The sequence below is a fragment of the Pagrus major genome, chromosome 23 (genome assembly GCF_040436345.1).
Source record: "Pagrus major chromosome 23, Pma_NU_1.0".
NCBI lineage: Eukaryota > Metazoa > Chordata > Actinopteri > Spariformes > Sparidae > Pagrus > Pagrus major.
Window position 1 is genome coordinate 2,778,992 of NC_133237.1, and position 26,352 is coordinate 2,805,343.

At 40.4% G+C, this 26,352-nt stretch overlaps 1 protein-coding gene across 1 annotated transcript; it reads left to right on the forward strand.

Moving 5' to 3' along the window:
• The first annotated feature begins 9,235 nt into the window (after nucleotides 1-9,235).
• Nucleotides 9,236-20,320, forward strand: LOC141018885 (NACHT, LRR and PYD domains-containing protein 12-like). The gene is made up of 11 exons (XM_073493623.1): nucleotides 9,236-9,255; nucleotides 10,152-10,433; nucleotides 10,647-10,754; nucleotides 11,422-13,273; nucleotides 13,645-13,818; nucleotides 14,363-14,536; nucleotides 14,823-14,981; nucleotides 15,081-15,248; nucleotides 15,352-15,525; nucleotides 16,865-16,911; nucleotides 18,585-20,320. The coding sequence occupies exons 1-11, from the start codon at nucleotides 9,237-9,239 to the stop codon at nucleotides 19,115-19,117; spliced, it is 3,690 nt and encodes a 1,229-aa protein (XP_073349724.1). The 5' UTR covers nucleotide 9,236; the 3' UTR covers nucleotides 19,118-20,320.
• The last annotated feature ends 6,032 nt before the right edge of the window (nucleotides 20,321-26,352 follow it).

Sequence of the window (26,352 nt, forward strand, 5' to 3'; positions counted from 1 at the left end):
ACAGGCCCGAGGGAAAACGCTGCGGTCACCGGCTGTTGTAGACGAGTTACAGGCCGCAGACGCGCCAGTGGCGACACACAGGTAACCCGGGTTGACTCGACTTTAACTCAATGTGCTCTGCTGCTGAATAACACAATAGCTTCAGCGTCGCTAACAACCACTATCAATCCCGTTCTGCCCGCCAACAGCACCACCGGACGTGACGTCAGTGGACAGCCAAGGCATTCTGGGAGGTGAGGTTTTTTGCAATTTACTATTGACTGAAATGTATATTATGCAGACCTACACTTTCTGCGGCTCTGCTCCATACCCATCTGAAGCTTTTAATACGAACATCCCTGTGCTCCCAGCAGTCTTGGAGGACAGGTCTGAACCTTTATGCCCCTGCAGGCTAACCCAGTATGCCAGCATGAGCTTCTCCCTCCTTATATGTAGTGGCATCTCCCCAACTTCTACTTGTATTGCTGCTACTGGTGATGATAAATGTTCCACTGCATGTTCTCAATCCTTGTCCCTGCTCTGCATCTAATCGTTTGAGATGGCTCACTGCTGCTGGGGAATAAACTGCACATCCACAGTCTAGCATGGCTCTCATGAGGGCCTGGTAAATATTAAGCAATGATCCTCTGGTCGCTCCCAAGTCTCGTCCTGACAGGCATCTCAAGAGGTTATTAACCTTTTTACATTTGTCTTTGATTTTGTCAACATGATGCTTCCAAGTCAGCTTTTCATCAAATAAAACTCCAAGAAACCTGATCACATCGACCTGCTCAAGTTTTTGACCAAAGAGTTTTAAAATGTTTAGAAACACATATAACTTGTGACTTTGCTACATATAGTTTAAAAGCCCGTTTTATTTGCCCACTCCTCCACCTTATCAACCTTATAGCCTACATTTTGTTTTGTAAATGCTTTAAATTACGCCTCCTTATCCATAAGGCCCCGTCACCCGCAGATAACAATTTCCCTATCCCTTTATCAATCTCCTCAAACACATCATTAATGATAATATTAAACAACACTGGACTGCAGACAGTACCCTGTGGGGTTCCATTCTCTACTTGATGAACTTTAGAATACTCTGTCCCAACTCCTACCTCTATTGTCCTCCCAAATAAGAAGTCCAACTCCCAACTTATCTAATTTAATCAACAGACCTTCCTTCCATAACATGTTCTATGCTTTTTCAATATCGAAAAATACAGCTACAACTATTTCTTTGTTGACTTGAGCTTTTCTTATGTCCGACTCTAAGCATAAGATGGGGTCCATTGTTCTTCTTCCTTTTCGAAATCCGCTCTGAAAAGGAGATATAAGTTCTATGTTTTTGAGATTCTTTCAGTTATCATTCGTTCCATAGTTTTTCCTAATTGTGAGGTAAGTGCTATTGGTCTATAACTTGAAGGATCTGATTGGTCTTTACCGGATTTTAAGATAGGCACGATGATTGACTGTCTTCAAGCTGCTGGAGTTTTCGCTGTGTCCCAAATTTTTATTGAATAACGCTAATAATACTGTAAGTAGTGCACTGTCTTCCATGTGAGCTAACATACTATAACAAATACCGTCTTTCCCTGGTGATGATTATCATGAATTTAAAATTGCCCTCTTTAATTCTGTCAAACTGAATGGCAGATCTAAGCATTTTGTTGTTCTGGCTTCCCTTACATTCACACCTGGGGTCTCTTAAAGAGTGATGTTCCTACACAGCCTGGTGTTAGCTGACAGATTTGATGAGCTATGAAACTTCACCAATGTTTCCGCCAGGAATTCTGCCTTTCCTTTACTGACGATTGAAACGACTGAATGGTGCTTTTTTAACTGTCTAAAAGCCCTGTTGTACCTTCTTTTAATAGCACCCCTTCAATTCCCATCCCACCTTGGTACACTGTTTTTCCTTCTGCATCCTACACCTTTTGGTATTGTTTCTTCAGCTGACTGTATTATGGCTGCAAACAACCCTTTATTGAACTCATCCCCATCTATTATATCTCCCTTCTCACCCATTCCCACCTTCTCTTACTTGATTTCTGAAAGATATCCTAATTAGCTTTGTCTATTTCCATCCTGGTATCCTTATTTTCTCCTCTTGCTGCACTTCCACTCCCAACTTAGTTCTAATCGGATAATGATCACTACCCACTGGTGACTTATTAAACACCTCCCATGTTGTGATGCCTGCTATTCCATTTGATACCAGAGTCAAGTCGATTGCACTTTCTGTGTTTTGAGTATTATTATACCTGGTGCCCCTTCCATCATTCACACACACTAGACCCCTATTCTCTATGAATTCTTCTATAATTAAGCCATTCGAATCTGTTCTATCACACCCCCATAATGTGCTATGCCCATTGGACTCCCCACCCACAACGTGTCTAATGTGTTAATGCTCAATCTATTACATACGTAGATTATAATAATTGATTATTTTTAACTCATCTGTCCCTGTCCAGATTTCGAGAACTATATACTCATGTTCTTTCCCTAATTTACAAAGCTTAAATCTAATCCCATACCGTACAAACTTTGCTACACCCCCAGCTCTTCCAGTTTCCCTATCATTCCTAATTGCTGTAGAACCCTGAATCACAAAATCCCACTGTGGTCTCAACCAAGTCTCTTGTATGCGTATTATGTTAGGTTTATCTTGTAATTCTGATACATATTTTTGAATTCCTCAGTTAGTTATGCGGCTCCTTGCGTTGCACTGTAGAATAACTAATCCCTTGAGGAGCCACCACCCCATGATTGTGGCTGTGAGCTGGATGTCCCTCCACTTAACATTTCCTGAACTGCTTCCCACCCCAGGTCTTTGACGCTGAGATACTTTTCTACAGCTTTAACTATGCTTTTGATTTTCTGAGCTTTCTTGTCTGTTTGCGTAGAGCAGTTTACAACTTCAACCACAAACAGTACAAAGTCATTTCTCCCCACGATCAGAGTATCCTGCTTAACCTAGCTGCAGCCCTCACACGGCCTCACTTCGTTGTTTTCAACACTTCCTTGGGAAACCTTTATTCACTGCACTTCTGCTGCTCTCTTACTGACCTCACAGTCTTGCATGTTTCTTTCACTATGTACATATATGTAGCTTTTTTTCCTTTCTGCTGTCATATCAGCAGACCGGGCAATTCCAATTGCTTTCCCTGGCTTCTTGGAGTTGGTTCTCATTCATTGGCAGGCACTGCTCATGGAACCATCTTTACTGTATCTGTAAAATCAAATAATTGACAATAAGTGTGTGTGTGTGTATATATATATAGACACACACACTCACACTTATTGTTGCTTATTTGATACATACATTGTGTGTATGTGTGTGTGTGTGCAGGGCCGGCCCTGGGCATAGGCAGTATAGGCGAATGCTAAGGGCGCCGTCATCCACGGGGGGCGCCGCAAAGAAGGAAGAAAAAAAACAAACAAACAATTTTTTACCAGCGCTATTACTAATATTATTTCGAAATATTATATAAGCCCACAGCAACATAACCTTATTGCAAAGCCTAATAAATACTGGAGAGGCCTTTCTTCTGGGTTCCTGGCTCGTTGCACTGTACCTGCCCTCTGTGAGGGTGGGGGGCGGGGTCGAGAGGCGAGCTGCCTGAATCTGACCGGACCGTCACCCAAGACCAAGAGAGGTTTATCAGTACCGTAGCGGAAGTTCCGCTGCGGAACCACTATGTCCAAAAGGCTGAAACCATCCGGCGCCCAGGGAAGGAGAAGAAGGAAAGCAGAGGAAGCAAAACGTGAAAAGGAAAAAGGTACAGTAACGTCAATGTGATGAAGTGAATGAAACTAATATGCATCGTAGTTACCGTTGTTGGAGCAGAGTGTTAGCTTGCTAGCTTACTGCGGACGATAGTAGCATTGTTTAATAATCAGTAAATAGCTGAGTCGACGTAAGTTAATGTTACTCCACCTTAAAGTCATGAGGGACATTTGGAAAGTTAACATCAGGTCTGTTCAGGTGTTATTTTAACCTGTTGGCTGCGTTTTCCTGCTTGTATGTCAGTTAAAATGCTATTAGCTTTCCACCCACTTTATAAGTAATAGGGTAGTTGTAAGACTTTGGTTTATTGTCTCACAGTTTATGTTTGTTAAAGTGTATTAATGCTAATACTACTTTCCCATATCATTCATAGGCTACACACACACACACACACACACACACACATATATATATATATATATATATATATATATATATATATATATATATATATATATATATATGTATATATATATATATATATATGTATATATATATATATATATGTATATATATATATATATATGTATATATATATATATATATGTATATATATGTATATATATATATATATATATATATATATATATGTATATATATATATATATATGTATATATATATATATATATACACACACACATAAATTTCACTGCACTTTACTGCTTTTTGCACTCTGGTTAGACTGAATTGCATTGCAATGATGATAAAGTTGAATGAATCTCATCGTATTTTCATTATTAGTCTATATTAGTCTTATGTATAGCACACACCAAGCATCTGTTTTTTATTAAACTGTAACATCCAGTGCTCACATATACTTCTCTTCTCTCTTCAGATGCACTTTTAAAATATTTCACCACCACCCCCAGTGAGCATCAGGTGCTCCTGTCCTCTACCTCAGCACACCAGAGTGACACAGCATCAGGACTAAAGGCTGCACCAATAGACCCTGCTGACTGGCCATCTCTTCTAACTGACAAAGTAAGAAAGGAGTTAGTTCACAGAGGACAGTTTCAAATAAAAAAACAGTTACACATTTACCAAAAACAAAGTTGGGAGAATGTCCACATGACTTTTTTTACTAGAGTCAGTGGGGAAAAATCAAAAGAAGCTGGCTGATGTACTCAAAAAAGAATGATAGCTTTCACTGCTTCTGCTGCAAAAAGGTTTCCTCCCAAAGAATACAGACTGTTTTTATTTTGTATGTAAATAGAATATTCTTTAATATGTTTGTGCAATACCTTATTTATATTGTATTTTTAATTTATCACTTGTTTCTTTTTTCAGTTTTTATTTGGTGTGATATTTTTGACTTAAAAGAAATAAAATCGAATAGAATACATACATGTAGTTTCTGTGTGAGTGTATGAAAATTAATTATAAAATTGACTGCGATGCAAGGGGGCGCCAGCCAAAATCTTGCCTAGGGCACCAAACTGGTCAGGGCCGGCACTGTGTGTGTGTGATACAGTAAAGAGAAAAAAACAGCAGAAAGAAAAAAGCTACATATATGTACATAGTTAAAGAAACATGTAAGATTTTGTAATTTGTGCAAATTGGCAGCAGGCCGCCCTGTGGGAATAGGACAGGTGAGGTTATCTCACCTCAAAGTTACAGGAAAAAGCCTGTTCTGATGAACTTTGACCCTGGATTATTTAAAAACTATGCAGTAAAAGTACTTCATAGTATGTCAAGTAGTATAAGGATGGTAAATCATTAGCCTTAGTGTCTGGAAAGTATTCCTGTGACATCCGTCCAACACCTGTGAGACGGTACTCTGAAGAGTCTTCTCACAGGACGCTGCGTTGCATTTACCGTAAATGTTACACGAATCGCCGTTCGAAATATGGGTGCGGTTTATTTGACCACGCAATCGCGAATGACGGCTGTTTGACTGCAGTCACTCCTGCATCAGTTTAATGATTACTTTGTACTTATCGTCTCGATCTCTCAACGTAGCAGCAGTCGGTTCACTACCGGTTTCTTCTGAATATGATCTGAACTAGGTTTTGCCGGTTACATGCTGCCATTCCGACAGACCGCCATTACGACATACTGCCATTCTGACATTGTACTATTCAGACATGTCACCATTCCGACATACCACTATTCCGACATGCGAACGTCCCGCCATTCCGACAAAGTTTCGTCCCGGCATTCCGACAAGGCTAACCGTAACCCGCAACCCGTAACCCTAACCCTAACCCTTTTAAAAGATTTGTCGGAATGGCAACACGTTTAAAAAAGAAATAAATACCAGCATTCCGACCTTAGGAGGCAAAAAATGACGGAAAGATGGTACGTTTAATTAAAGGTTTAAGTGTTGCCATTCCGACAATTAGGGCCTAATGTCGGAATGGCAGTATGTCGGAATGGTGGTTGCCTCCTGGTTTGGCCTACCATTTTCCTTCCTCACAGTACTCCAACCTTCATCCTTCCCGCTACCCATTTCCATTCCCCAACCTCACTTCCTGATCCGCCACTTCCCTCCGCCATCTCCGGTCCATCCACAGCCTGGTCCATCCCACAGCCCGGTCCTGCCACCACTCGTCTCGAGCTTCTGGCCAAAATGTGATTCAGCTTGTTTAGACATTGATCAGCAAACTACCTGGTAACTACAGCCGCCGAATAAATGTAGTCCAGAGCAAACATTTGTGTCTAAAACGCAGGCCTGGTGGAGTATGTGTCATACTAAAATGAACCTGACTCTGTCAGAGCATGTAGGCTAAATGTGTTCAGTTCAGTTACTTATCACACCTTTAGTGCTACTGCAACTACTAGTGTTGCTACAATCACATCGTTAATGGTAAACATAGAAATATTATCCTTTGTCAAAACATTCATTTTGGGGAAATTAACTGGAACAAGTGGTCCCAATAAAAATGACCTTCTAAATAAACAGCTACTGTAAACGTGAGTTTAGTCAGGTTCCCCAGTGAAGAGAGATTTTGTTGAAATAAGGAAGTAATTTAGTCATTTCTGGTTGAGATTTAGTAATCAGTTCCCCATACATGAGGAAATTGTGCATCTTCTTGGTTAACACTGACATTGGTTTGAAGGTCTCCATGACAGCGGATTATCAGGTCAGTGACACTAATGTTGAACTGTTTAGAGAGCACCTAGCTTATTCGTTCTGAATTTTATTCATTGTTATATATTTCTACCAGTTTCTCAATTGGTTAGATGATGAAAGAGAGGATCTGGATGAATTAGGCAGATTTAATGAGATACTTTATGTTGTATACAGTTTTTAAATACTAAAAAGCTCAAGTTAAGGCTACAGGGCTTCATACTGTGCAGTGTTTTGTTTGAGAATTTAATTAAAGAGGCTCCAAGTGACAGATTTGTAGCAATATACATGAATCAATCACTTTTTTATTTTCCTTATGTGATCAAATTGTAACGTGACGTATAAAATGAGACCTTCCCAATCTTTCTCCGTTGTCTACAATCCTGTGGATGATTTGTTTAAGCTGTTTAATGCTGCTGGGCTGTGTGTTTCTTTGTGAAGGACTCTTGTTGGATTTTCAGCGCCTGTCCAAAGAATGTGACTTCCTGCACGTTCTTGAGTGCCTTGCCTCAGAGCCTCTTTCAGCTCAACAACAGACAGCATTAGTGTTATATAATAAGTTAATAAGTTTATAAGTTAGTTTAGAAATGGATCCTGCTAACATAAACTAACAACCAGCTTCCAGCACAACACAGAAGTTTCACAGAGCCCCTTTAAAAGTTGAAGTCATAACAGATAAATTCACACCCAGACAGCAATATTATTATACATTATTATGTTTAATAATTAATTGATTTGCAACATTAACTTGTTCTCTTAGTTCACTTGGAAACTGTTTCACCTCTACACCTTTGATATATAATATGGAGACAGGAATGAGGAAATACGGAATTTCTGGTTGTGAACGCTTTCTTCATTGTTCAATGAATAGTAAGTAAATCTTAGGCGATCATAAGTGTGCTATGAAAAGGCTGGAATTTGAGTTGAAAATGAACTGTGCTGAGGAAACCATGTATGACTGCATATGCCTATTTTCTTCATTTGAAATGGCACTGCAATTGTACATAAGTATGGTGGGAAAAGCAGCAGAGTAAGGTGTTTTAGCACTAGGACCAAGGCAAGGAGGATCACCTCTGCTTTCTTCCTGTATTGCAACATGCCCGAGAGTGGTGGAGGTTGGTCGTTGTTACCTTTGTTGTTGGTGTAATTCAGTAAGGTTCTTTTGAATTTATTCAAGATTATGATTATGTAGACCTATTGTGTCTACTATTTGCATTGTTAGATTCTTCATGTGAGGTGAGGGGGTAATTTGATCAGTTTGGTACACACAGTAAAAACTTCCGGGATCACTGACTTGTCATTTAGAGGCACCGACATATTAATCTGTCCTGAACTTTGGTCCTTGACATTCCCATCAGCCTAAGCTGTACGACGTATATTTTAAAATTTTGTTAGTAACAATTACCTCCTAAACACTGGCTCACAACACCACTGTGCTTAGCCTCATAGAGCTGCTGGCATGGCTGTTGACTTGACTTGAGTATGTTTGGAAAGCAAACAATTATTGAGCGGTTGGTGGCCTGATTTGGGTACAGCTATTCTGCATGTTTGTAGAAAATCTCAGTCGAACAGATTCATGATCTTAAGCCACAGATGTGTGCGGATTTCTGGTTTCTGGCCTCAATTTGAATAACCATGCATGGAAAAACATAGACAAGTGAGTTGAGTCATCATGTCTCAAGTCCAGTCAAGTCCCAGTGACCCGAGTCAACTTTAGTCCAAGTCACAATGACTCAAGTCCACATCTCTGCCATGTAGTGACAGTGTATGCCTGTATTTTCCTATTTCAACTATTTTGTGATGAAAAGTCACCTCTCTGGAGGATCCAGCCCTAGTGTTTATTTCACAGCAGTGATTGATTGTGTGTTGCCTTTGAGGCATTTAACTTTCACAATTTCTTCTTTAAGTAATTCTTTGGTACTTATTTCTTATTGAAAATTAACCATTTATAACTGCTATACAGTTCAACTAACTTGATTGTAAAATTGATTGCATTTGCATGTGGGTGTTATCTATGTTCTGTTTAGTCACTTCTTGTTTAGCCACTTCCTCTTAAGTTCTTCCTGTGGGTGCTGCTCAGCCTTGCTTCCAATCATGCCCTCTTGGCCACTGTTAACTGTAAAATCATTTTTAAACTAATATGTTACAAGTTCACTGAAGTCTCAGTTGGGAGGGCTAACAGTTGCAGTGATTTTTTTCTATATAAGTTGCCAGAGACAGTAACAACAACACAATAGTGGAAGGCGACAAAGACGTGAGATTTTTTTTTTTTTTTCTCTAAATCCGGTCACATAATCGACACCATTTAACTGCAGGAGCTGCCTGGCTCTGCTGGCGGGGACAGATGCTGTTTTTTGGGACGAATGTGACGAAGAGTCAGTAGGACAGACAGGATGTCAGACACTTTTTCACGTATGGATGCTCTATTTCTTTCCCCATATAAGTTGCTGAAGACACTACCAGCTACCACAATAGTGTTGTTTGGTCCTGTAACGTTGCTTTGTGGGTTGAAGTGTGGGACATTCAAGTCAAGGAGTCAAGGATCTGTTTTGTTGTCAGAAGTGATGCCGAGATCGTAAAGCGGCCATTTGGATTCCAGCTGCATATATGGATCCCTGGATTGATATTCTGATCCTTGGAGTGGTATGCCGCTGGTATTACACTGACACATGACGGTATGTGCCGCTTGAGACTGGTAGGCCACTAAAAGACTGTCGGATGAGTACCTCCTCCTGATGAATATGCAAATGTCATGCCACTGGGCTGGTTTTACCACAAGTCCTGCCGTAAATGTATAAATTTAATAAGTCTTTATTGACCAATGCCAACTTAACAAACTGCCGTAAATAAAGGAATGTATGAATTTCTGTTGTATGTTATGTTGTTTGGGTTAATAATAATAATAATAATAATAATAATAATAATAATAATAATAATACATTGGCATGATATTTGCATATTCATCAGGGGGAGGCACTCATCCGATAGTTTTCAGTGGCCTACCAGTCTCAAGCGGCACATACAGTCATGTGTGGAATACCAGCGGGATACCACTCCAGGGATCGGTATACCAATCCAGGGATCGGTTTTCCAATCCAGGGATCGGTATACCACTCTAGGGATCGGAATACCACTCCAGGGATCAGTATACGAATCCAGGGATCATACCAATTAGATTAAGGTATAACATGGAATGGTAATCAGCAGACTTTTCTAGTTAGCTCAATAAATGTGCTGCATGACACTCTGGACAATCACCTAATTAAAGTCAGGTGACTAATTAACAAACTGTCCTCTGATGTGAGCAGTGATGGCGTCCCATGTGGAGCTCCTCTTTGGAGTTCTGCAGGACCTGGGGAATGAGGAACTCAAGCATTTCCAGTGGTTCCTGAAGCAGGCTGGCATTGTCGAAGGCTTCCCAGCTATTCTAAAGAGCCAACTGGAGGAAGCCGACAGGCAGGACACAGTGGATCTCATGGTGCAGACGTACAGTCTTGTTGGAGCTCTGCAGATCACAGTGGAAGTTCTGAAGAAGATCAGCAGGAATGATTTAGTGGAATGTCTTTCCAAATATGGTTCTGAACCGAACAGTAAGTCCTAAAAAGATCTGAGAAATCTTGTTACTCATTAGCCTTCTCATAATGTGGAATTAGCTATACAGAATCTTTAATACCTACAATTTAGAAAAGGAAAAATAGATAGGCACTAAGCCAAAACATCAATGGTCTCATTTCTTGGATTTCCAGCATTATGCAGTCCATCTCTCTTTATCTGCCCCCCCTTTATATTTTCATCTCTCCCAGAGGATGCCACTGATGTTGGAGAGACCTCTGGGAACTCACAAGGTTTTTGCATTCAACAGACACAGGCAGTTCCTTCTCATCCTCCAACCACTGACGCTCAGGCTGAAGGTGAAGCTATTTCATTTTACACTTTTGGCATTTAGCAGCTGCTTTCATGATTTCAGCCACTGTCACTGCCGAGAAACAACCTTTTCTTTGGTGTTCATGACCAAGTAGACCAGTGGAGTGCGACTTATGTAGGGGTGGTATGATGAATGTGCATGTTTGCAAACACAGACACACAGACACACACACACACACACACACACACACACACACACACACACACACACACACACACACACACACACACACACAGACACATACACACACACACACATACTAGCACACAGAATAGCGTGAATGCACCATTTCTGTCTCTATTACTTATTCTACTTTACTTGCTAACATTACAATATCTTACAGTTTCTTACATTCCTGTTTTAAAAAATAAATTTAAACATTTAAATATAAATTGACCTACCAATCACAAAACAGATAAAGTTTCCATAATTTATTCTTCAAGTTAAGAATAAATAGGCCATTGTTGTCCTGAGCTACCAGCTAACAGCAGCTAGTTGCTACAGCCAAAGATAGCTTCAGCAAACAGTATAATGAACAGCAGTTAACCCCCTATAGACCCTTTGAATTCCTACAAAAAAAACTGTTGAAGGTGGTTTGTAAGACCGAGGAAATGTGCATTACTGCTACAAGAGTGTGACTTCATTCCATACAGATTTGTTGGTGCGAAGACCAAAGCCTCCACTACCCATCACAGCATACCAACGTATGCTCCAGTCAAACCTCCAGAACAAGTGTATGTGTATTCCAGAGGGGTCGTCAAAGCTGAAGGATAAGAAACTTCTGTGTGATATCTACACAGAGCTCTACATCACAGGTGGGAATGATGAAGATCTCAACAGGCAGCATGAGGTCAGCCACATCGAGATGACATCAAGAAAACCAGAAGGAACTGAGAGATCAATTCAGCACAATGACATTTTCAAACACCCTTCTGGACAGAACACACCTGTGAGAACAGTTCTGACCAGTGGGATTGCAGGAATTGGCAAAACGTTCCTTGTTTACAAGTTCATCCTGGACTGGGCTGAAGGACGAGCCAATCAAGATGTGCATCTCACATTCCCCTTCACCTTCCGCCAGCTGAATTTACTGAAGGGGAGAAGGTTTCGTTTTGCTGAGCTCATTCACAAATGTATCAGGGAAAGTCGAGATATCAACGAGGAGGCTCTTGATTACATCTTCACAAAACTACAGGCTTCCGGAAACACCAACTATGACAAAAGCAAATTTAAACTTCTGTTTGTGCTTGATGGGCTGGATGAAAGCCGCCTTCAGCTCGACTTCAGTGACAAGGAAGAATGTTCTGTTGATGAGCCACTGTTGGTGAATGAGCTGCTGGCATCACTCATCAAGGGGAAACTGCTCCCCTCTGCTCGCCTCTGGATAACCACACGACCAGCAGCAGCCAGTCAGATCCCTCTTGACTTCGTTGACATCATGACAGAGGTGAGAGGGTTCACTGATCCACAGAAGGAGGAGTACTTCAGGAAAAGATTCCGAGATGAGGAGGTGGCCAATAGAATTATCTGCCACATCAAGACGTCACAAAGCCTCCACATCATGTGCCACATCCCAGTCTTCTGCTGGATCACTGCTACAGTTCTGAAGCAAATGTTAGGAGAAGATGAAAGAAAAGAAATTCCTCAAACACTGACTGAGATGTATACAAAATTCCTTGTGTTTCAGCTCAAGCAGACAGCAGTAAAGTATGACACAGATAAGAACATCAAGATTATCAGGGCACTTTCAAAGCTTGCTTTTCGCCAGTTAGAGAGAGGTAATCTGATCTTCTATGAGAAAGACCTAAAGAACAGTGGCATTCATCTTTGTGAAGCATCAGTGTACTCTGGGGTGTTCACAGAGATCTTTAAAGAAGAAGATGGACTGACTGAAGACAAAATGTTTTGCTTTGTGCATCTGAGCATTCACGAGTTTTTGGCAGCTGTTTTTGTCGTCCTGTCACTCTTTAATGACAGAAAGGATGTCGTGGCTGTGCCGCAAACACCTCTGCAACATCTCAAGATGCTCTTTGGGACAGCATCTGCAACTAAGGTCTGTAAGAAGGCTGTGGACAAGGCCTTACAGAGTCCAAATGGACACCTGGACTTGTTCCTCCGCTTCCTCCTGGGCCTTTCATTGAAATCAAATCAGGATCTCTTACAAGGTCTGCTGAACGAACAAAGAAGCAGCACAGAGACCAACCAGAAAGTAGTGCAGTACATCAAAGAGAAGATCAGAGTGAATCCGAAACCAGAGAGATGCATTAACCTCTTCCACTGTCTCAGCGAGATGAAGGACCATTCCCTAGTGGAGGAGATCCAACATTACCTGAGAGCAGGAAGCCTCTTCACAGCCAATCTATCTCCAGCTCAGTGGTCAGCCCTGGTCTTTGTGCTACTGTCATCTCAACAAGAGCGAGATGTGTTTGACCTAAAGAAATACTCAAAGTCAGAAGAGGTTCTTCTGAGGATGCTGCCATTGGTCAAAGCCTCAACAACTGCACTGTAAGAACTTGTTTTAAGTTATTGAAACAGTAGCATATAAAATATTTGTGTCACTTTATGCATAAACATTATTTTGAGGAATCTGTTGAATGAATACATTTTATAAAGACCTAGTGCAACCACACTATAACAACAAGGACTTTTTCATATTTATCTTCAAAGATACCCTTGTAATGGTCACAACACACCAAGACGCTTATGACTGTGGTGACGGGTCTTGGAATTCTATGTAAACGGGCTATTTATATTACAGCGCAATTTACTCCCTGGAAAGTGGAATAAGTGAAAGTGAAATAATATCTTCTATGATACAATATATGATTTTAAAACAGGATAACTTTCTCATCCCACTCTTTCTGATTCTAAAACAGACTGGACCAATGTGAGCTCTCATACCTGTCTTGTGAAGCTTTGGCTTCAATCCTCAGCTCCCAGTCCTCCAGTCTGAGAGAACTGGACCTCAGTAACAACAACCTGCAGGATTCAGGAGTGAAGTTGCTCTCAGTTGGACTGGAGAATCCACAATGTAGACTGGAAAATCTAAGGTCAGCCCTGAACCTATTCACAAGATGTGTGTCAGTCACTACATTATATCATCAACTCCCCTCAACTGCTCTGACTGTATTGTCATTATTTGCTCTTGATAAAGGGTAGCTCCAACAATTTTACACATTCAAGTGTGTTTACAGGTCTGAGGGAATACTATTGAATATGTGAAGAAAGTAGTATAAACCGCTTTGTGGCTCCAGAGGAAGCTGAATCTAATGTGATTAATATCCTCCAGCGATGTCACTCAATGGCTAGTTGCATTGTGGGTAATGTAGGCACACACTTAATGTGCAAAACTGGAGTTACTTTTGAATGCCTGTTATTGAGATCTGTATTTTTTTATTTTTGCGAGAGACGCTTAGGTCAAATTTCCACATCCTGATACCTGCTGTACTCCTGTTATTTTAGTGTAAACCATGGGTTTACATACGTATACTGTAAGAGACCAGTAATAAAGGCTTGAAAAAATCAATGTTATCAACCTAACTTTTGAACTAGAAAAAGACAAGTACTAATTTAATGATACACTGCTGTATGCAGGTTGTCTGGCTGTCAGGTCACGGAGGAAGGCTGCACTTCTTTGGCCTCAGCCCTGAGCTCCAACCCCTCCCACCCGAAAGAGCTGGACCTGAGCTACAATCGTCCGAGTAAACAAAGCATTAAGGTGCTAAGTTTGGGAAAGAGACTGGAGCAAGACAAACAATTATATACCATGTACAGTATATTATTAATACTTGTTATTGTTTACTGTCATTTTAATTCTATTGATGTGTTGTTGTTCTTGTTGTTATTCCACAGGATGTACTTTTGTAGAATGATTGTATATAATTATCAACCTCAATGCCATAATCTGCCCATTTTCAGTTTCAGAACATTAAATATTGTACAATAATTATCAACAATTGACAGAACAGTTAAGCATATATTTCTGTACAATACATTAGCAGTATGTTTCCATAATGCATGGCTATAGACTGATTTTATTTCCATATTTCCTTAGACCAAAATTCTCTGAACTAACAGAGGCCTGCTGTCACAATGTGGGACAATACTGCAGTCTGAGAGAGCTGGATCTGAGTAAGAACAACCTGCAGGATTCAGGACTAGCGCTGCTCTCTTCTGGACTGGAGAGTCCACACTGTAGACTGGAATCTCTTGGGTCTGTCGACTTCATTTAATGTTGCAGTTTTCTGTTTTTTGTTTGCTTCTGTTGGATATGTCAAAACATTCCTAACTGTGATCACTAAATCTTCTTCAGGCTCAGTTTCTGTAACCTTTCAATCAGAGGCTGTGCATATCTGGCCTCGGTGCTCAAGTCCTCCAGTCTAAAAAAACTGGACCTGAGTGACAACGACCTGCAGAGTTCAGGAGTGCAGCTTCTGTCTGTTGGACTACAAAATCCATATTGTAGACTGGAAACACTGAGGTCAGTATTCCTGAACCATTACCCTTACATAGAGATAATCAAATCATAGTTTCAGCACTTTAAGTTGTAAAGTCTGTGGAGGACTTAGCATGTACCTCAACAGGTTGTCAGGCTGTCAGGTCACAGAGGAAGGCTGTGCCTCTCTGGCCTCAGCTCTGAGCTCCAACCCCTCCCATCTGAAAGAGCTGGACCTGAGCTACAATCATCCAGGAGACTCAGGAGTGAAGCTGCTTTCTTCCAGACTTGAGGATCCACAGTGCAGACTTGACACTCTCAGGTATAAATGTAGTAAAAAAATGTATTATTTGCATTTAACCTCACATTATATTGTTACCTTGCACTACCTTGCACTGTTTTACTTCACATATTGACCTATGACATCATGTTTAATAACACCTTTTAGCACTGTGAATTATGACCTGGCCTAAGTGTGAACTGTTTGACTTACTTTTGAACAGTGACCTCGCAGATTTATGGGAAAGTGTTTGTGCATAATAGCACTCTGTGCACCCCAGATTGACAGTTCATTAGCCAGTTGCCTCTTATGCAGGGCTTTCTAGTAACAAGCTGCTCAGATGACGTTGAAGGCTTTCAGCTGTTAATGAAAGGTAGCTCATTTCCAGTAGAAGCTGAAATTGTATTGGTCTCATTTCATGCTAACATTCATTGCCTTGCCTTTATGTACCAGAGTCACTTCCTGTGTGCTTCAGAGACTGGGCAATACTTGAAATAAACTAGTCAATATGTAGTGTCATCACCTGCCAGAGGGCAGAAATGTTGATACTATGTTAATAACAGCCAAATTTGCTGGGGCAAAAAGCCTATGGTCAGAGAGGGGGCTAATAGGCCTTTCAGACAGTTTGCACTCTGTCTGGAATAAACGGTTGATTGGCCATTTGGCTCGTTGGGTGGGGCGGATGGGCAGGCTGCCCTGCTGCCCGCCTGGCCTGTCCGCTCTACATAATGAGCCCAGAGACACTGCAGCTGCAACAGCCAGTCATGGTGCCAGTCTGCTGCATCAGGCTGAAGAGGTCGGTGTGATTGTCCACAACACTACAGATTATAAACTGCCGAAAACCAACATTACCAGAGCTACTGTGTGTGTTAAAAGTTTGAATCAAGCAGAGAGAACGCAGCCAACTAAGCCAACCAATCAGAGGCAGAGTTGGGTGGGTCTTGTGAGAACATAAGTGGGATCTATAATAACGCTGTAACACTACACCAGAACTGGAATGACCCAGATCGAGGTAACGCCTAGATTTCGTGCGTGCACACCACCAACCAAGATAATCAACTTACACCAATTCAGACTTGGCATTGGAAGAATTGGCAGTTGTCACCCTCCTCCACTCATGCTAGTAAGGCTAAACATTTTGGAACTGATGGATGTATTTTACAATAACCTACATCTGTGTAGTTAGTAGAATCCTAGTTTTTGCTGTGCTGTATTGTTAAGAACTCTTTTAATTGACAAGTCTGAGCTAATTTGGGTTCTGCAAGGGTCAATAGGATTATGAGATAAGTGTATCTGGTCCATGAGGGTATCATAGAGGCAAGTTTTCTGTCAAACACAAGCAGAATTGATCATGATCATGATTCTTATTTTTCTGATTCAGTGTTGATCATTGTGGAGAGTTCAGGATCATGCCTGGGCCTCGGAAATGTAAGTATACTTTTCTCCCCTCATCCATTCTACTACTCTCACTCTATCCTCTCCAGATAAAGTTGAGCAAAAATCACTGTCTGCTAAGAGGAAGTCATAAATATGACCAAGATTAAGATTCTAAGGTCATTCTAATGACACCGACTGTGCTTTCATACTGATTTTTGGCAGGTCGCATAATCTTTACCATGTTTGCCATCTTTTTAATGTATTAGTGCTAATCAGCTAATGTTTGATAGGCATCAGCATGTTAACGTTACTATTGTTAGCATAGAAATCATGATGCTGACATTTAGCCTGAGAGTCACTGTACACCCTTAGAATTAGGACCTTTGGGACCTTATTTCAGAAAAAATATGTATGGCAGTGAATTGAGAGAGACAAATAATTCTTTGACCCTGTTTGCGTTGTGCCATGAATCACACATATGATGGTTGTCAATTTAAAAGATATTTTTTCAATTTTAGATAGTGGCAGTTTTTCATCAAACTAAGGAAATATAAGACTGAGAAAATACATAATTATAAAGACTACACAGCCACCAGTCACGTTAGTGACGTTGTCTCGTTAAAAGGTTCACCAAAACCTGTAACTTAAACATTGCAGAGCTGCTCCTGTATATTAGCGCCTCACAGAACTGACCTCAACAGAACAGAACTCTCCTTTCACATAACTACAGTTGTGAATATGACCGGATTTATTGTGATTTTCATCTTTTTTAATACCTTTTCTAGGCTGCTGTGACGGCCATGTTGGTGTTGTTGATGTGTGTTGAGTGAGATGATGTAGTTCACTGAGCGGTTTAACGCCAAACTAGATCATATTTTACTTTATTTATGACAAACAGCGACCTCTTGACTTGAAAAAATGATCTTTCTAATTGACAACCATCATTTGTGTGATTCAAGTCACAATTCAAACGGGATCAACTATTTATTTGTCTCTCCTCATTGACTACTGTACAATATCAACAGTAGCGGCAATCTTTAACAACTAATAGCCCTTGAGCCTGTTGTTCAGCAGCTAGCTAATTCAGTCACACTGCTGCACCGTGTAGCCTTTTTGGACTATAAATTTATGGTGGCTATTTTGCTTGTGTTTACATGATTGTGGCATTTGACAGAGAGGCTCATATAATCTAATAAATATATATGTATATGTATATATATATATATATATATATATATATATATATATATATATATATATATATATATATATATATACATATATATATATATATATATATATATATATATATATATATATATATATATATACATATATTTATTAGATTAAAAAAGCTAAGAAGGCTATTTGAACGTAGCACACCTGCTGCTAACACATCTCCCTGCCCGCCAGTGAGCGCTTCAGGGCAGTTGATGTGTGTATGATCAGGCAGTGCACATTCATTTGTTTGGCTGAGTGGCTCTGGAGGAGGCCTGAAGGGAGGGGTGGGATTTTTTCGGTCAGATACTTTAAAAATTAGGCTTGCTGTTGTTGGTTACTGCAATCTTACCAACCCCAGCTTTTAGTATGTCTTTGAACTCTAGCGGGGAGACAAGCAAGGACTCCTATTAGCCATCCAGCTCTGCCTCGTTTGTGAAAATAATATAACATAAGTAACTAGTTTCTGTGAGTAAAGTTGCAACTGTCTCTTTTCCTTCCTGCAGATGCCTGTGAACTCACACTAGACCCAAACACAGCGCAGAAAACCTTCATGCTGTCTCAAGGTGACAGACAGGCCACAATGTTAAGAGTGGAGCAGCCATATCCCGATCACCCAGACAGGTTTGAATACAGGCACCAGGTTCTGTGTAAAAATGGACTGACTGGACGCTGTTACTGGGAGGTGGTTTGGAAAGGAATGGTTTCTGTGGGATTGACGTACAGAGGAATTGGCAGGAAAGGACGAGAGGATGACTCTCTGCTCGGCTGGAATGACAAGTCCTGGTGCTTAGATTGCAACAAGAACACTGTTTGGCACAATGGAAAGGGCACAGCCACATCTGTAGTGCCCTACCGTGGTTCCTACAGAGTAGGAGTGTACCTGGACTGGCCTGCTGGCACTCTGTCCTTCTACAGAGTCTCCTCTGACACACTGATCCACCTCCACACCTTCAACACCACATTCACTGAACCTCTCTATCCTGCGTTCAGGGTTCTCGGCACTTATTCATTTGCATTATTGTACAGATGTTTGTGACTGTGTCCAGGTTGTATTTTACGATGCAAACTACCAGAATATCGTGACTTGTACATTTTGTAAATACATTTTTTGTGCCCCAAGTTTTCTGAACTGTTGTTTTGGTAGAGCAGCTGGAGAAAGCACACGGAAACTACAGTGTTTTTGTTTTAGAAGATAAAGAAACTAAAAATGACTAAACGGCACAAATGAACAAAATTAAATGAAATTATTACACAGTTTTCATTCCATATTTTCACACTAATAAAAATTAACCTGCATTTCATTGTCGCAGGGTCTATACTCAGACAAATCTCTGTGAAGAGAGTAACCAGTAACCCTTTCTGATCCATCCTGTCTGGTTATCTGGTTCATGTCAACAGATATGAAAGATTGAATGTCTGCAAATTTTCTTCAGTTATATACTGAGAAAACAGAGGTTGTTATCACTGGCACACCATGAAAACCTGTGGTGAAAAAAATTGATTCATTTCTAGATTCAGGTCTAAATTATGAATATTATACCAGCAAGGTGCTAGTCATGTCTTTAATCATCTGAAATATGTCCAAGATTCAGTTTTGACTTTTAAAGATGCAGAAGTAGTCCTACACACCCATGTTTCTTCATGACTGGACTATGCTATAGTCTTTTTACAGGTGTAAACCAGATACATGTACAACCAGAGGGGATCATGCCCAGGGCCGTTGGTTTAGAAATTAGTGAGGTGCAGATTTTTTTATTTTTTTGTTTTTTATTGAGCTGTCATCTGTTAATAAGACTCTGTTGTGTTATTCTTTAGTGAAGCAAAACCACAGTCAGGTTTCTCCATTAATCAGGCTCCACCAATGAGTGTGACTGATTGAAAGCATGTTAGCTTGAATATTTAGCCACGTTACGGCAGAAAGCAGGAGTAATAGTCGTTTTGAAGCATGTACGGTGTGTATATATATTATAAAGTCCATCATAGATGTTGGAACATTTATAAATATTTATAGATATTATATATGGTCTTGTCCAATATTCAATGAAAGGCAGTTTTGGTGCTTGAACAGTAGACATTTTTTTTGATGAGATAAAAAAAATCTTTATCAGCAGGAAACATAAATGTCAATGATGTATATTTGTATTTTATTTCATTTTTTGGCATGAAGACCTGTGTCTGTGCACTGTGACTTCTTTGTGACCACTGACTTGTCTTTGATAATAAAACATTTGACACAGCATGTTTACAAGACCAGTGAAATAATTAAATAGCAATATGTGGTCTGGATCATTTTGTCTTGACCATCATTATCTAAACAAATATGTTGCCGAGAGTGTTAAGTCACTATCATTTTAGATTGTTATAATAATTTAAGAACACACTTTGTACAGTCTACTCCACTTTTATTCCAACAGTTCACAGATGTAATCGACACATCTGTCAACAACACATGAGGAGAAGGAATAAAGGAGATGCTGGTGTTGAAGGTGAAGACACTGGATATAGTTTCCTGCAGAGGAGGGATAATATATGCATTTATTTGCTCTAAAACTAGGTTTGATCATTTCCAAAATATATTAAAAAGTTATTTAGTTCCTTTGGCTACTTGGGGGCAGCAGAAGCAAACTGAAATGACAGATGTTTACCCTTTAAGCTGATATGGCAAACCTGTTAGCAAACAGGTGGCTCATTTCCACATCCAACATGTACGGAAGAATATATTAGCAGTCACTGGAGCCATATTTCTGTCCACCACTATTCATTCTATTCATATTTATCCATAGCTATCATTAGCTCGGTCTACTAACTCCTGAGGGAAATGTCTCCTAGTTGTTAACTTTGTCAGTCTGATGTTTGGTGTTGGCCGACTAGTGTATAGTCACTGAAAGTAGCTGCCTGCTGCACCTGGAAACACAGACAGAGTGAGCCAAAGCAGTAAAGTTGCGGGTCACAAAACCAACACCTTTCAGGCCCTGTGTCAAAATGTACACTGTGCACGTCTATAGAATCACTTCTTGTTCATGGTGATTTATTAACTATATGAAAAATACAGAAGATAATCAGACCAAGCATTTAAACGCGTTACCAAAAAGAGAGAGTCAATATTTTGGCAGCTATGCTCAGGCAGGCAGATTTTACCATTGTCAGGGCTCTTCTGTATCTCTCTTGTCTTCATGCAGGTCTTCCCACACTGACTGTGGTGGTTTGTGGGATTTCAGGTGTTTATGGCAAATACAGTCTGGAAGTGAGGGACGACAACAACCACAGTTCAACAGCACAGATGTCAGAAACCAAGATTCGTTGTTAGGATTTTAAACATTCAACCACACAGAAGGTTTGACTTGATTCTGACTGTGTTCTGCTTTATGCATCACCAACAAGAGGTTAATATGAGTCAGAACTTAACTCGATCTAAATCAAATCGGATTTGAATTGTATTTTTATTTATTTCTTTACTAACCTGCAGACGCTGGATAAGCAGCTAGTTCCCACTGAGGCTTTTAGCTACATCACCACTGTGGCCTTCCTGTGCCTGATGATACTGTGTAATTCCTGCACACTGGGGCTGTTGGTGTTTAAGCTCTGGGAGCTAAGGAGAGACTGTGGAGGCATTGAGAGCTGTGTGCTGGGCTTCACTTGGGGGTTAGCGAGCACCACCTACATCTCCCTCCCTGGGATCTATGTCTTCACTATTCTAAACTCCCTGCAGGGTCAGTATGTGTACAATCCTAACAGAAAGTAGACACTGTAAATCTACGATTTTCTGGAAGGATTCACAGCCTCTCTTCTTTCTTCTCAGGTGTATTTATGTTCCTGTGGTCCGTGACTTTGAACTGCAAGTCTCGATCTGACAATGACTCCTCCGCCAGAGACCCTTCCTCTCAGAAAATGATTTACTACCAGTTTCAGTAACAGACATTTACAGTTAAAACAAATGTATTATCCATTGCCTATATTAGGTGTTGATTGGACTCAGGCGTAGAAAACATTTAAAATGTGGGTAGGACAGATTTGGGGGTTCCCCCCTTGGCATTTTTTTTTTTAATAGACTAGGTGTCTTTTCATGTATCCTGGTGCATTTTAACAGGTGGTTTGATATTTTGTCTGGATATAGTAGCATGAGAAAAAATATGGGTAGGCCTGCTGTGAAAAGGTTCATTCTACTATACCATTTCACATGCCCAGATTCCCCACATTTCCTGCAGCAATCACTGAAATGAGACTTAGTCAGGCCACCTGTGCCTGGTTGGGCAGACGGTGGAGCCCTCAGTTAGTGAGATTATTTCTTATTTAACCTATAAGGCATTAAATGACACAGGATTCCCTCACTGTGTTTGTCTTGGTTACATTCCCTGTGATGTTTGCTAACTGTTTTGTGTCATTGTGGTCACTGGCAATCAGGGCTGTAGGGGAAATGGAGGGCTGAGCAGTCTTTCCCTTTTTGTGTAATACATTAAATGAAATATATTAATGTGACACAGTCATCAACAATGACTTTTGCTGTTTTCTATTTCATAAATAGCCTATTGTAACCTCACAACATTATAAAGTGCCCAGTTGTGTAATGGTAGCACTGGAGTAACAGTTAAAAGATTTAAAGTCACATGCAGTTAAATAAAAACTAACAATAACTTAATGTGCTGATCTCTTCTTTAAATAGAGATCACAAAGAAAACCATGCTTCATTAACAGTAAGCCCTTCTGATTATTTATTGTTGTACACACATATACAGTAAATGAGCTTTTGAGGTGCTGGGAGGCAGTTTCCCCCTGTATCCAGTCTTTGTGCTAAGCTAGGCTAACTGGCTTCATATTTATTGTACAGTTGTGAGAGTGATATCAATCTTCTCATCTAAGTCTTGTAAAGAAAGGCAGCTGAGAGTATTTCCCGAAATGTCAAACTATTCCTTCAAACTATCCACAGGTCGTGTTGAGGGTGGCTCTGTCTCTGGCAGAGTTTGGGGTTTGATTCCCACACTGGGGCAACTCAAAATGAATGCATAGTAACACTTTATTAATAATAACAATAATAATAATAATGATAATAATAATGATAATAATAATGATAATAATATCAGTCTAATAATATTAACCATCATTAGATGGTAAGTTAACAGTTAACAGGCTCTCCCTCGGCTAGCTTTGCTGTAGTTCATCTTCTTCTGCTGTAAAGTAATGGGTGCGTTGCAAAGTTATTCTTCCAAAGTAGCTTCCACATGTCAACACTGAAGGTTCACAATGTAATTATAAGTCAGGATGTAAGAAAAAAGAAACACGTGTTTGTTGCTACAGAGCAGCTCTACTAGAATGAAAGGAAAACAAAAAGCTGCAAAGAAAACAGTGAAAATTTTAAAATAAAGAATTAAAAATAAAATTTATTCAACAAATATCAGAAAATATATTTAATATAATGTCTCCCATTCACTCACGTTCACGCACGCGCGTCACTAACTGTCATGGAAACAGAATGGTGGGCAGGTCAGAGGTTACATAAGGCCTGCACACCTTTCTTCCTTCCCCCTTTCACTTGGATTTTGGCACGAGTTGACCTGTTGACCTGTTACAAACCCTGCCTGTGGAAAGATTACTCTCTCTTGGAGAAGTGAAGAAATCAGACATCTACCTGGAAAACAACTAAATCACTGGATTAGCTGTGAGGACCTGCAGAGGATAAGAATCGCCTTCGGACCGCAGATCGACGAGCGACACTTGCTGAGAGTCGCCCGTGAGGTCCTGAGCCCTGTCCGTGGAGGTAAGACAACTTTTAGAATTATTTTTTTATCGTTTAATTTAATGATCCATCTCTTCCGAACCAGTCAAAGCTTTATCAGTAGACATCAGTCTAACTTTATGAATGTATAGGTTGACAGTGTTATTAGATTTGTTGTAAATAGACTTTTACTCGACGACTTCTCGTGTAAAATGATTATTTGTTTGACGGAATGTCTTAAATATCGCGGGACTGGTGTGTGAACAGTCAGTGTAGGGACTTGAAAACATTGTTATTTTGATTTCAGTCTGAACTGTTGTGTTCACTCTTCACACAGCTTCTGCCTGACATGTTGGTATTTTAACAGCATTTAAATGATGTCTGCGCGTCAGCACGGTGTTTAATGTGGAGGTTGGAGCCTGTACAGCTGTTTATCACGCAGCTGGATGGGGCCGCGTGTGCGCGCGCTGTGATGAGCAGCTCATACAATGAGTTATAAAATACTGGTTTGCTGTGCACACGGGTTAGCTTGCTTATTTCGGAGAAGCCCTGTTGTGATTTGCGCATAATTTAATCAGGGCACCCATGGGTCACTGTGCGTAATGTACGTCTAGTCTGGAAGTTGTATGATGTTTACCTCCTTCGTTGTTTTATTTCCCCTTTTGTCCAGTTTCGAATTTTCGTCCAAAGAAACGTGGATCAGTCACACATATATATGTATATATATATACATATATATATACATATATATGTATATATATATATATGTATATATATAAATGTAGTGAAATACAATATGTGAATATAATGCATGTTAGTCCTGGTAAAAGTGTCTCAAAAGCAGCTTCTCTTTAATGCTTGTTACAATAGTCCAGCAACCACCGGACAAAACCCAACTCTTTCTTCTGGAAGAGTTCCCAAGAACCAGACACTGTACGGCAATCATCCCTGCAGCCAAGATGGAGCAGATGATTGCCTACGTTCTCCAGGACGCCATTAACGATTCGTTGGATGACCAGGCCAACCCTTCACCTCCTCCTCCTGACCCTGCCGGGCTGGAGCTGATGCCCAGCCTGAGCCTGTGCCCGTGTACAGTCAGGTTGGAGGACATGGCGGTTTCAGGTGTCCAGCTGAGGCTGAGTACATCTCAGAATTAAACAACACTGCAGGTTAATTACATCAATAAAACAGTAAAATTGGCCATAATTTATTTTAGTGTTTAGACAGTCTGTTATCCCAACAAATAATTTGTTACTTGGTAAATCTAAAACACACATTATGCTGTAGATTCTCCAGATGTGTTTTAATCCCACAGATGTCACAGCAGCCCATTGAAAGAGTGACATGACACCATCGCTGCTCGTCTAACCACCTGTTCTCTTTGTGTTTGTGTCCCCAGTATAACGCTGCACCAGTGGTGAGGCTCCCTGACGGTGCTGACCAGAACCTGCAATATGTTGGAATGATGTAAGTAACACACATGTGAATGAAAACAAACACACCAGCTATAGAGCTTCTGTTTGCATCGTCACACGCACACGCACACACACACGCACACGCACACACACACACACACACACACACACACACACACACACACACACACACACACACACACACTCTCTCTCTCTCTCTCTCTACTGTGTAATCATGTATGTATCTGACTCTTATGTGTGTTGGAATAGAGAGCACACTCTTCCAGCAGAAGTTTTCCCTCCTCCTTTGGTCCCTGCTGCTCCTCAGCCAAACTCTTCCAACTCAAAGTAAGTTTTCTCATTTTGGTCAAAATGTACTTTTTTCCTTTTTGTGACTTTCTTATGATCAGTCTTTTTAAATTGAATTCCATCAGCTGTTGTTTGTTTTCAGGTGACTGTTGTTTATCTGTACATTTTTGATAATCAGTGTCTTTTAATGGGTTAAAATGTACAGTGCAGCGCAGACAAGGTTACATTTTACACATGTCTTGTATTCTTCTGCTTATAATAGCATTTCCACAATGTTAACATGAGCTCTCACCCTGTTTTTGTGCCGCAGCAAGAGTAAGTGTGACAAGTCAGTGTTACAAACTTGACCAATGCTTTTCTGCAGTCGAGCTTATAAAGACTAACTCTAAATCATTACATCTTTACAATGATTGACACCATTAATGAGGTCCTGTGTGCATATTTGTGCCTGTAGTCAGTGTGTATGGTGTGTGTGTGTGTGTGTGTGTGTGTGTGTGTGCTAACGAACAGTGTGTTGTCCGTCTGTCCACAGTGGAAGTCACTGTCAGATGAAGTGCAGGACGAGAGCTCCACGCCCAGAGACACCCCGGATGGTCGGTCAGCGAAAACTATGTAAGTACACACTGCTCACACACAACTCACACGTTTACATCAACACATACATCACTGTGCAAGAGTCACTGCAAACAGTTTTTATTGGCTGATGTCAGATGGAAAGTTTTAAAGACGTGTTTGTTTTTGTGTAGGGCAGAAAGAGGAAGAGGGACAGGAGGAGAGCTCACAAAGGTGAGGGCAATCATGTAAAATGTGATGAACTCTAGATGATATCTTATTGTT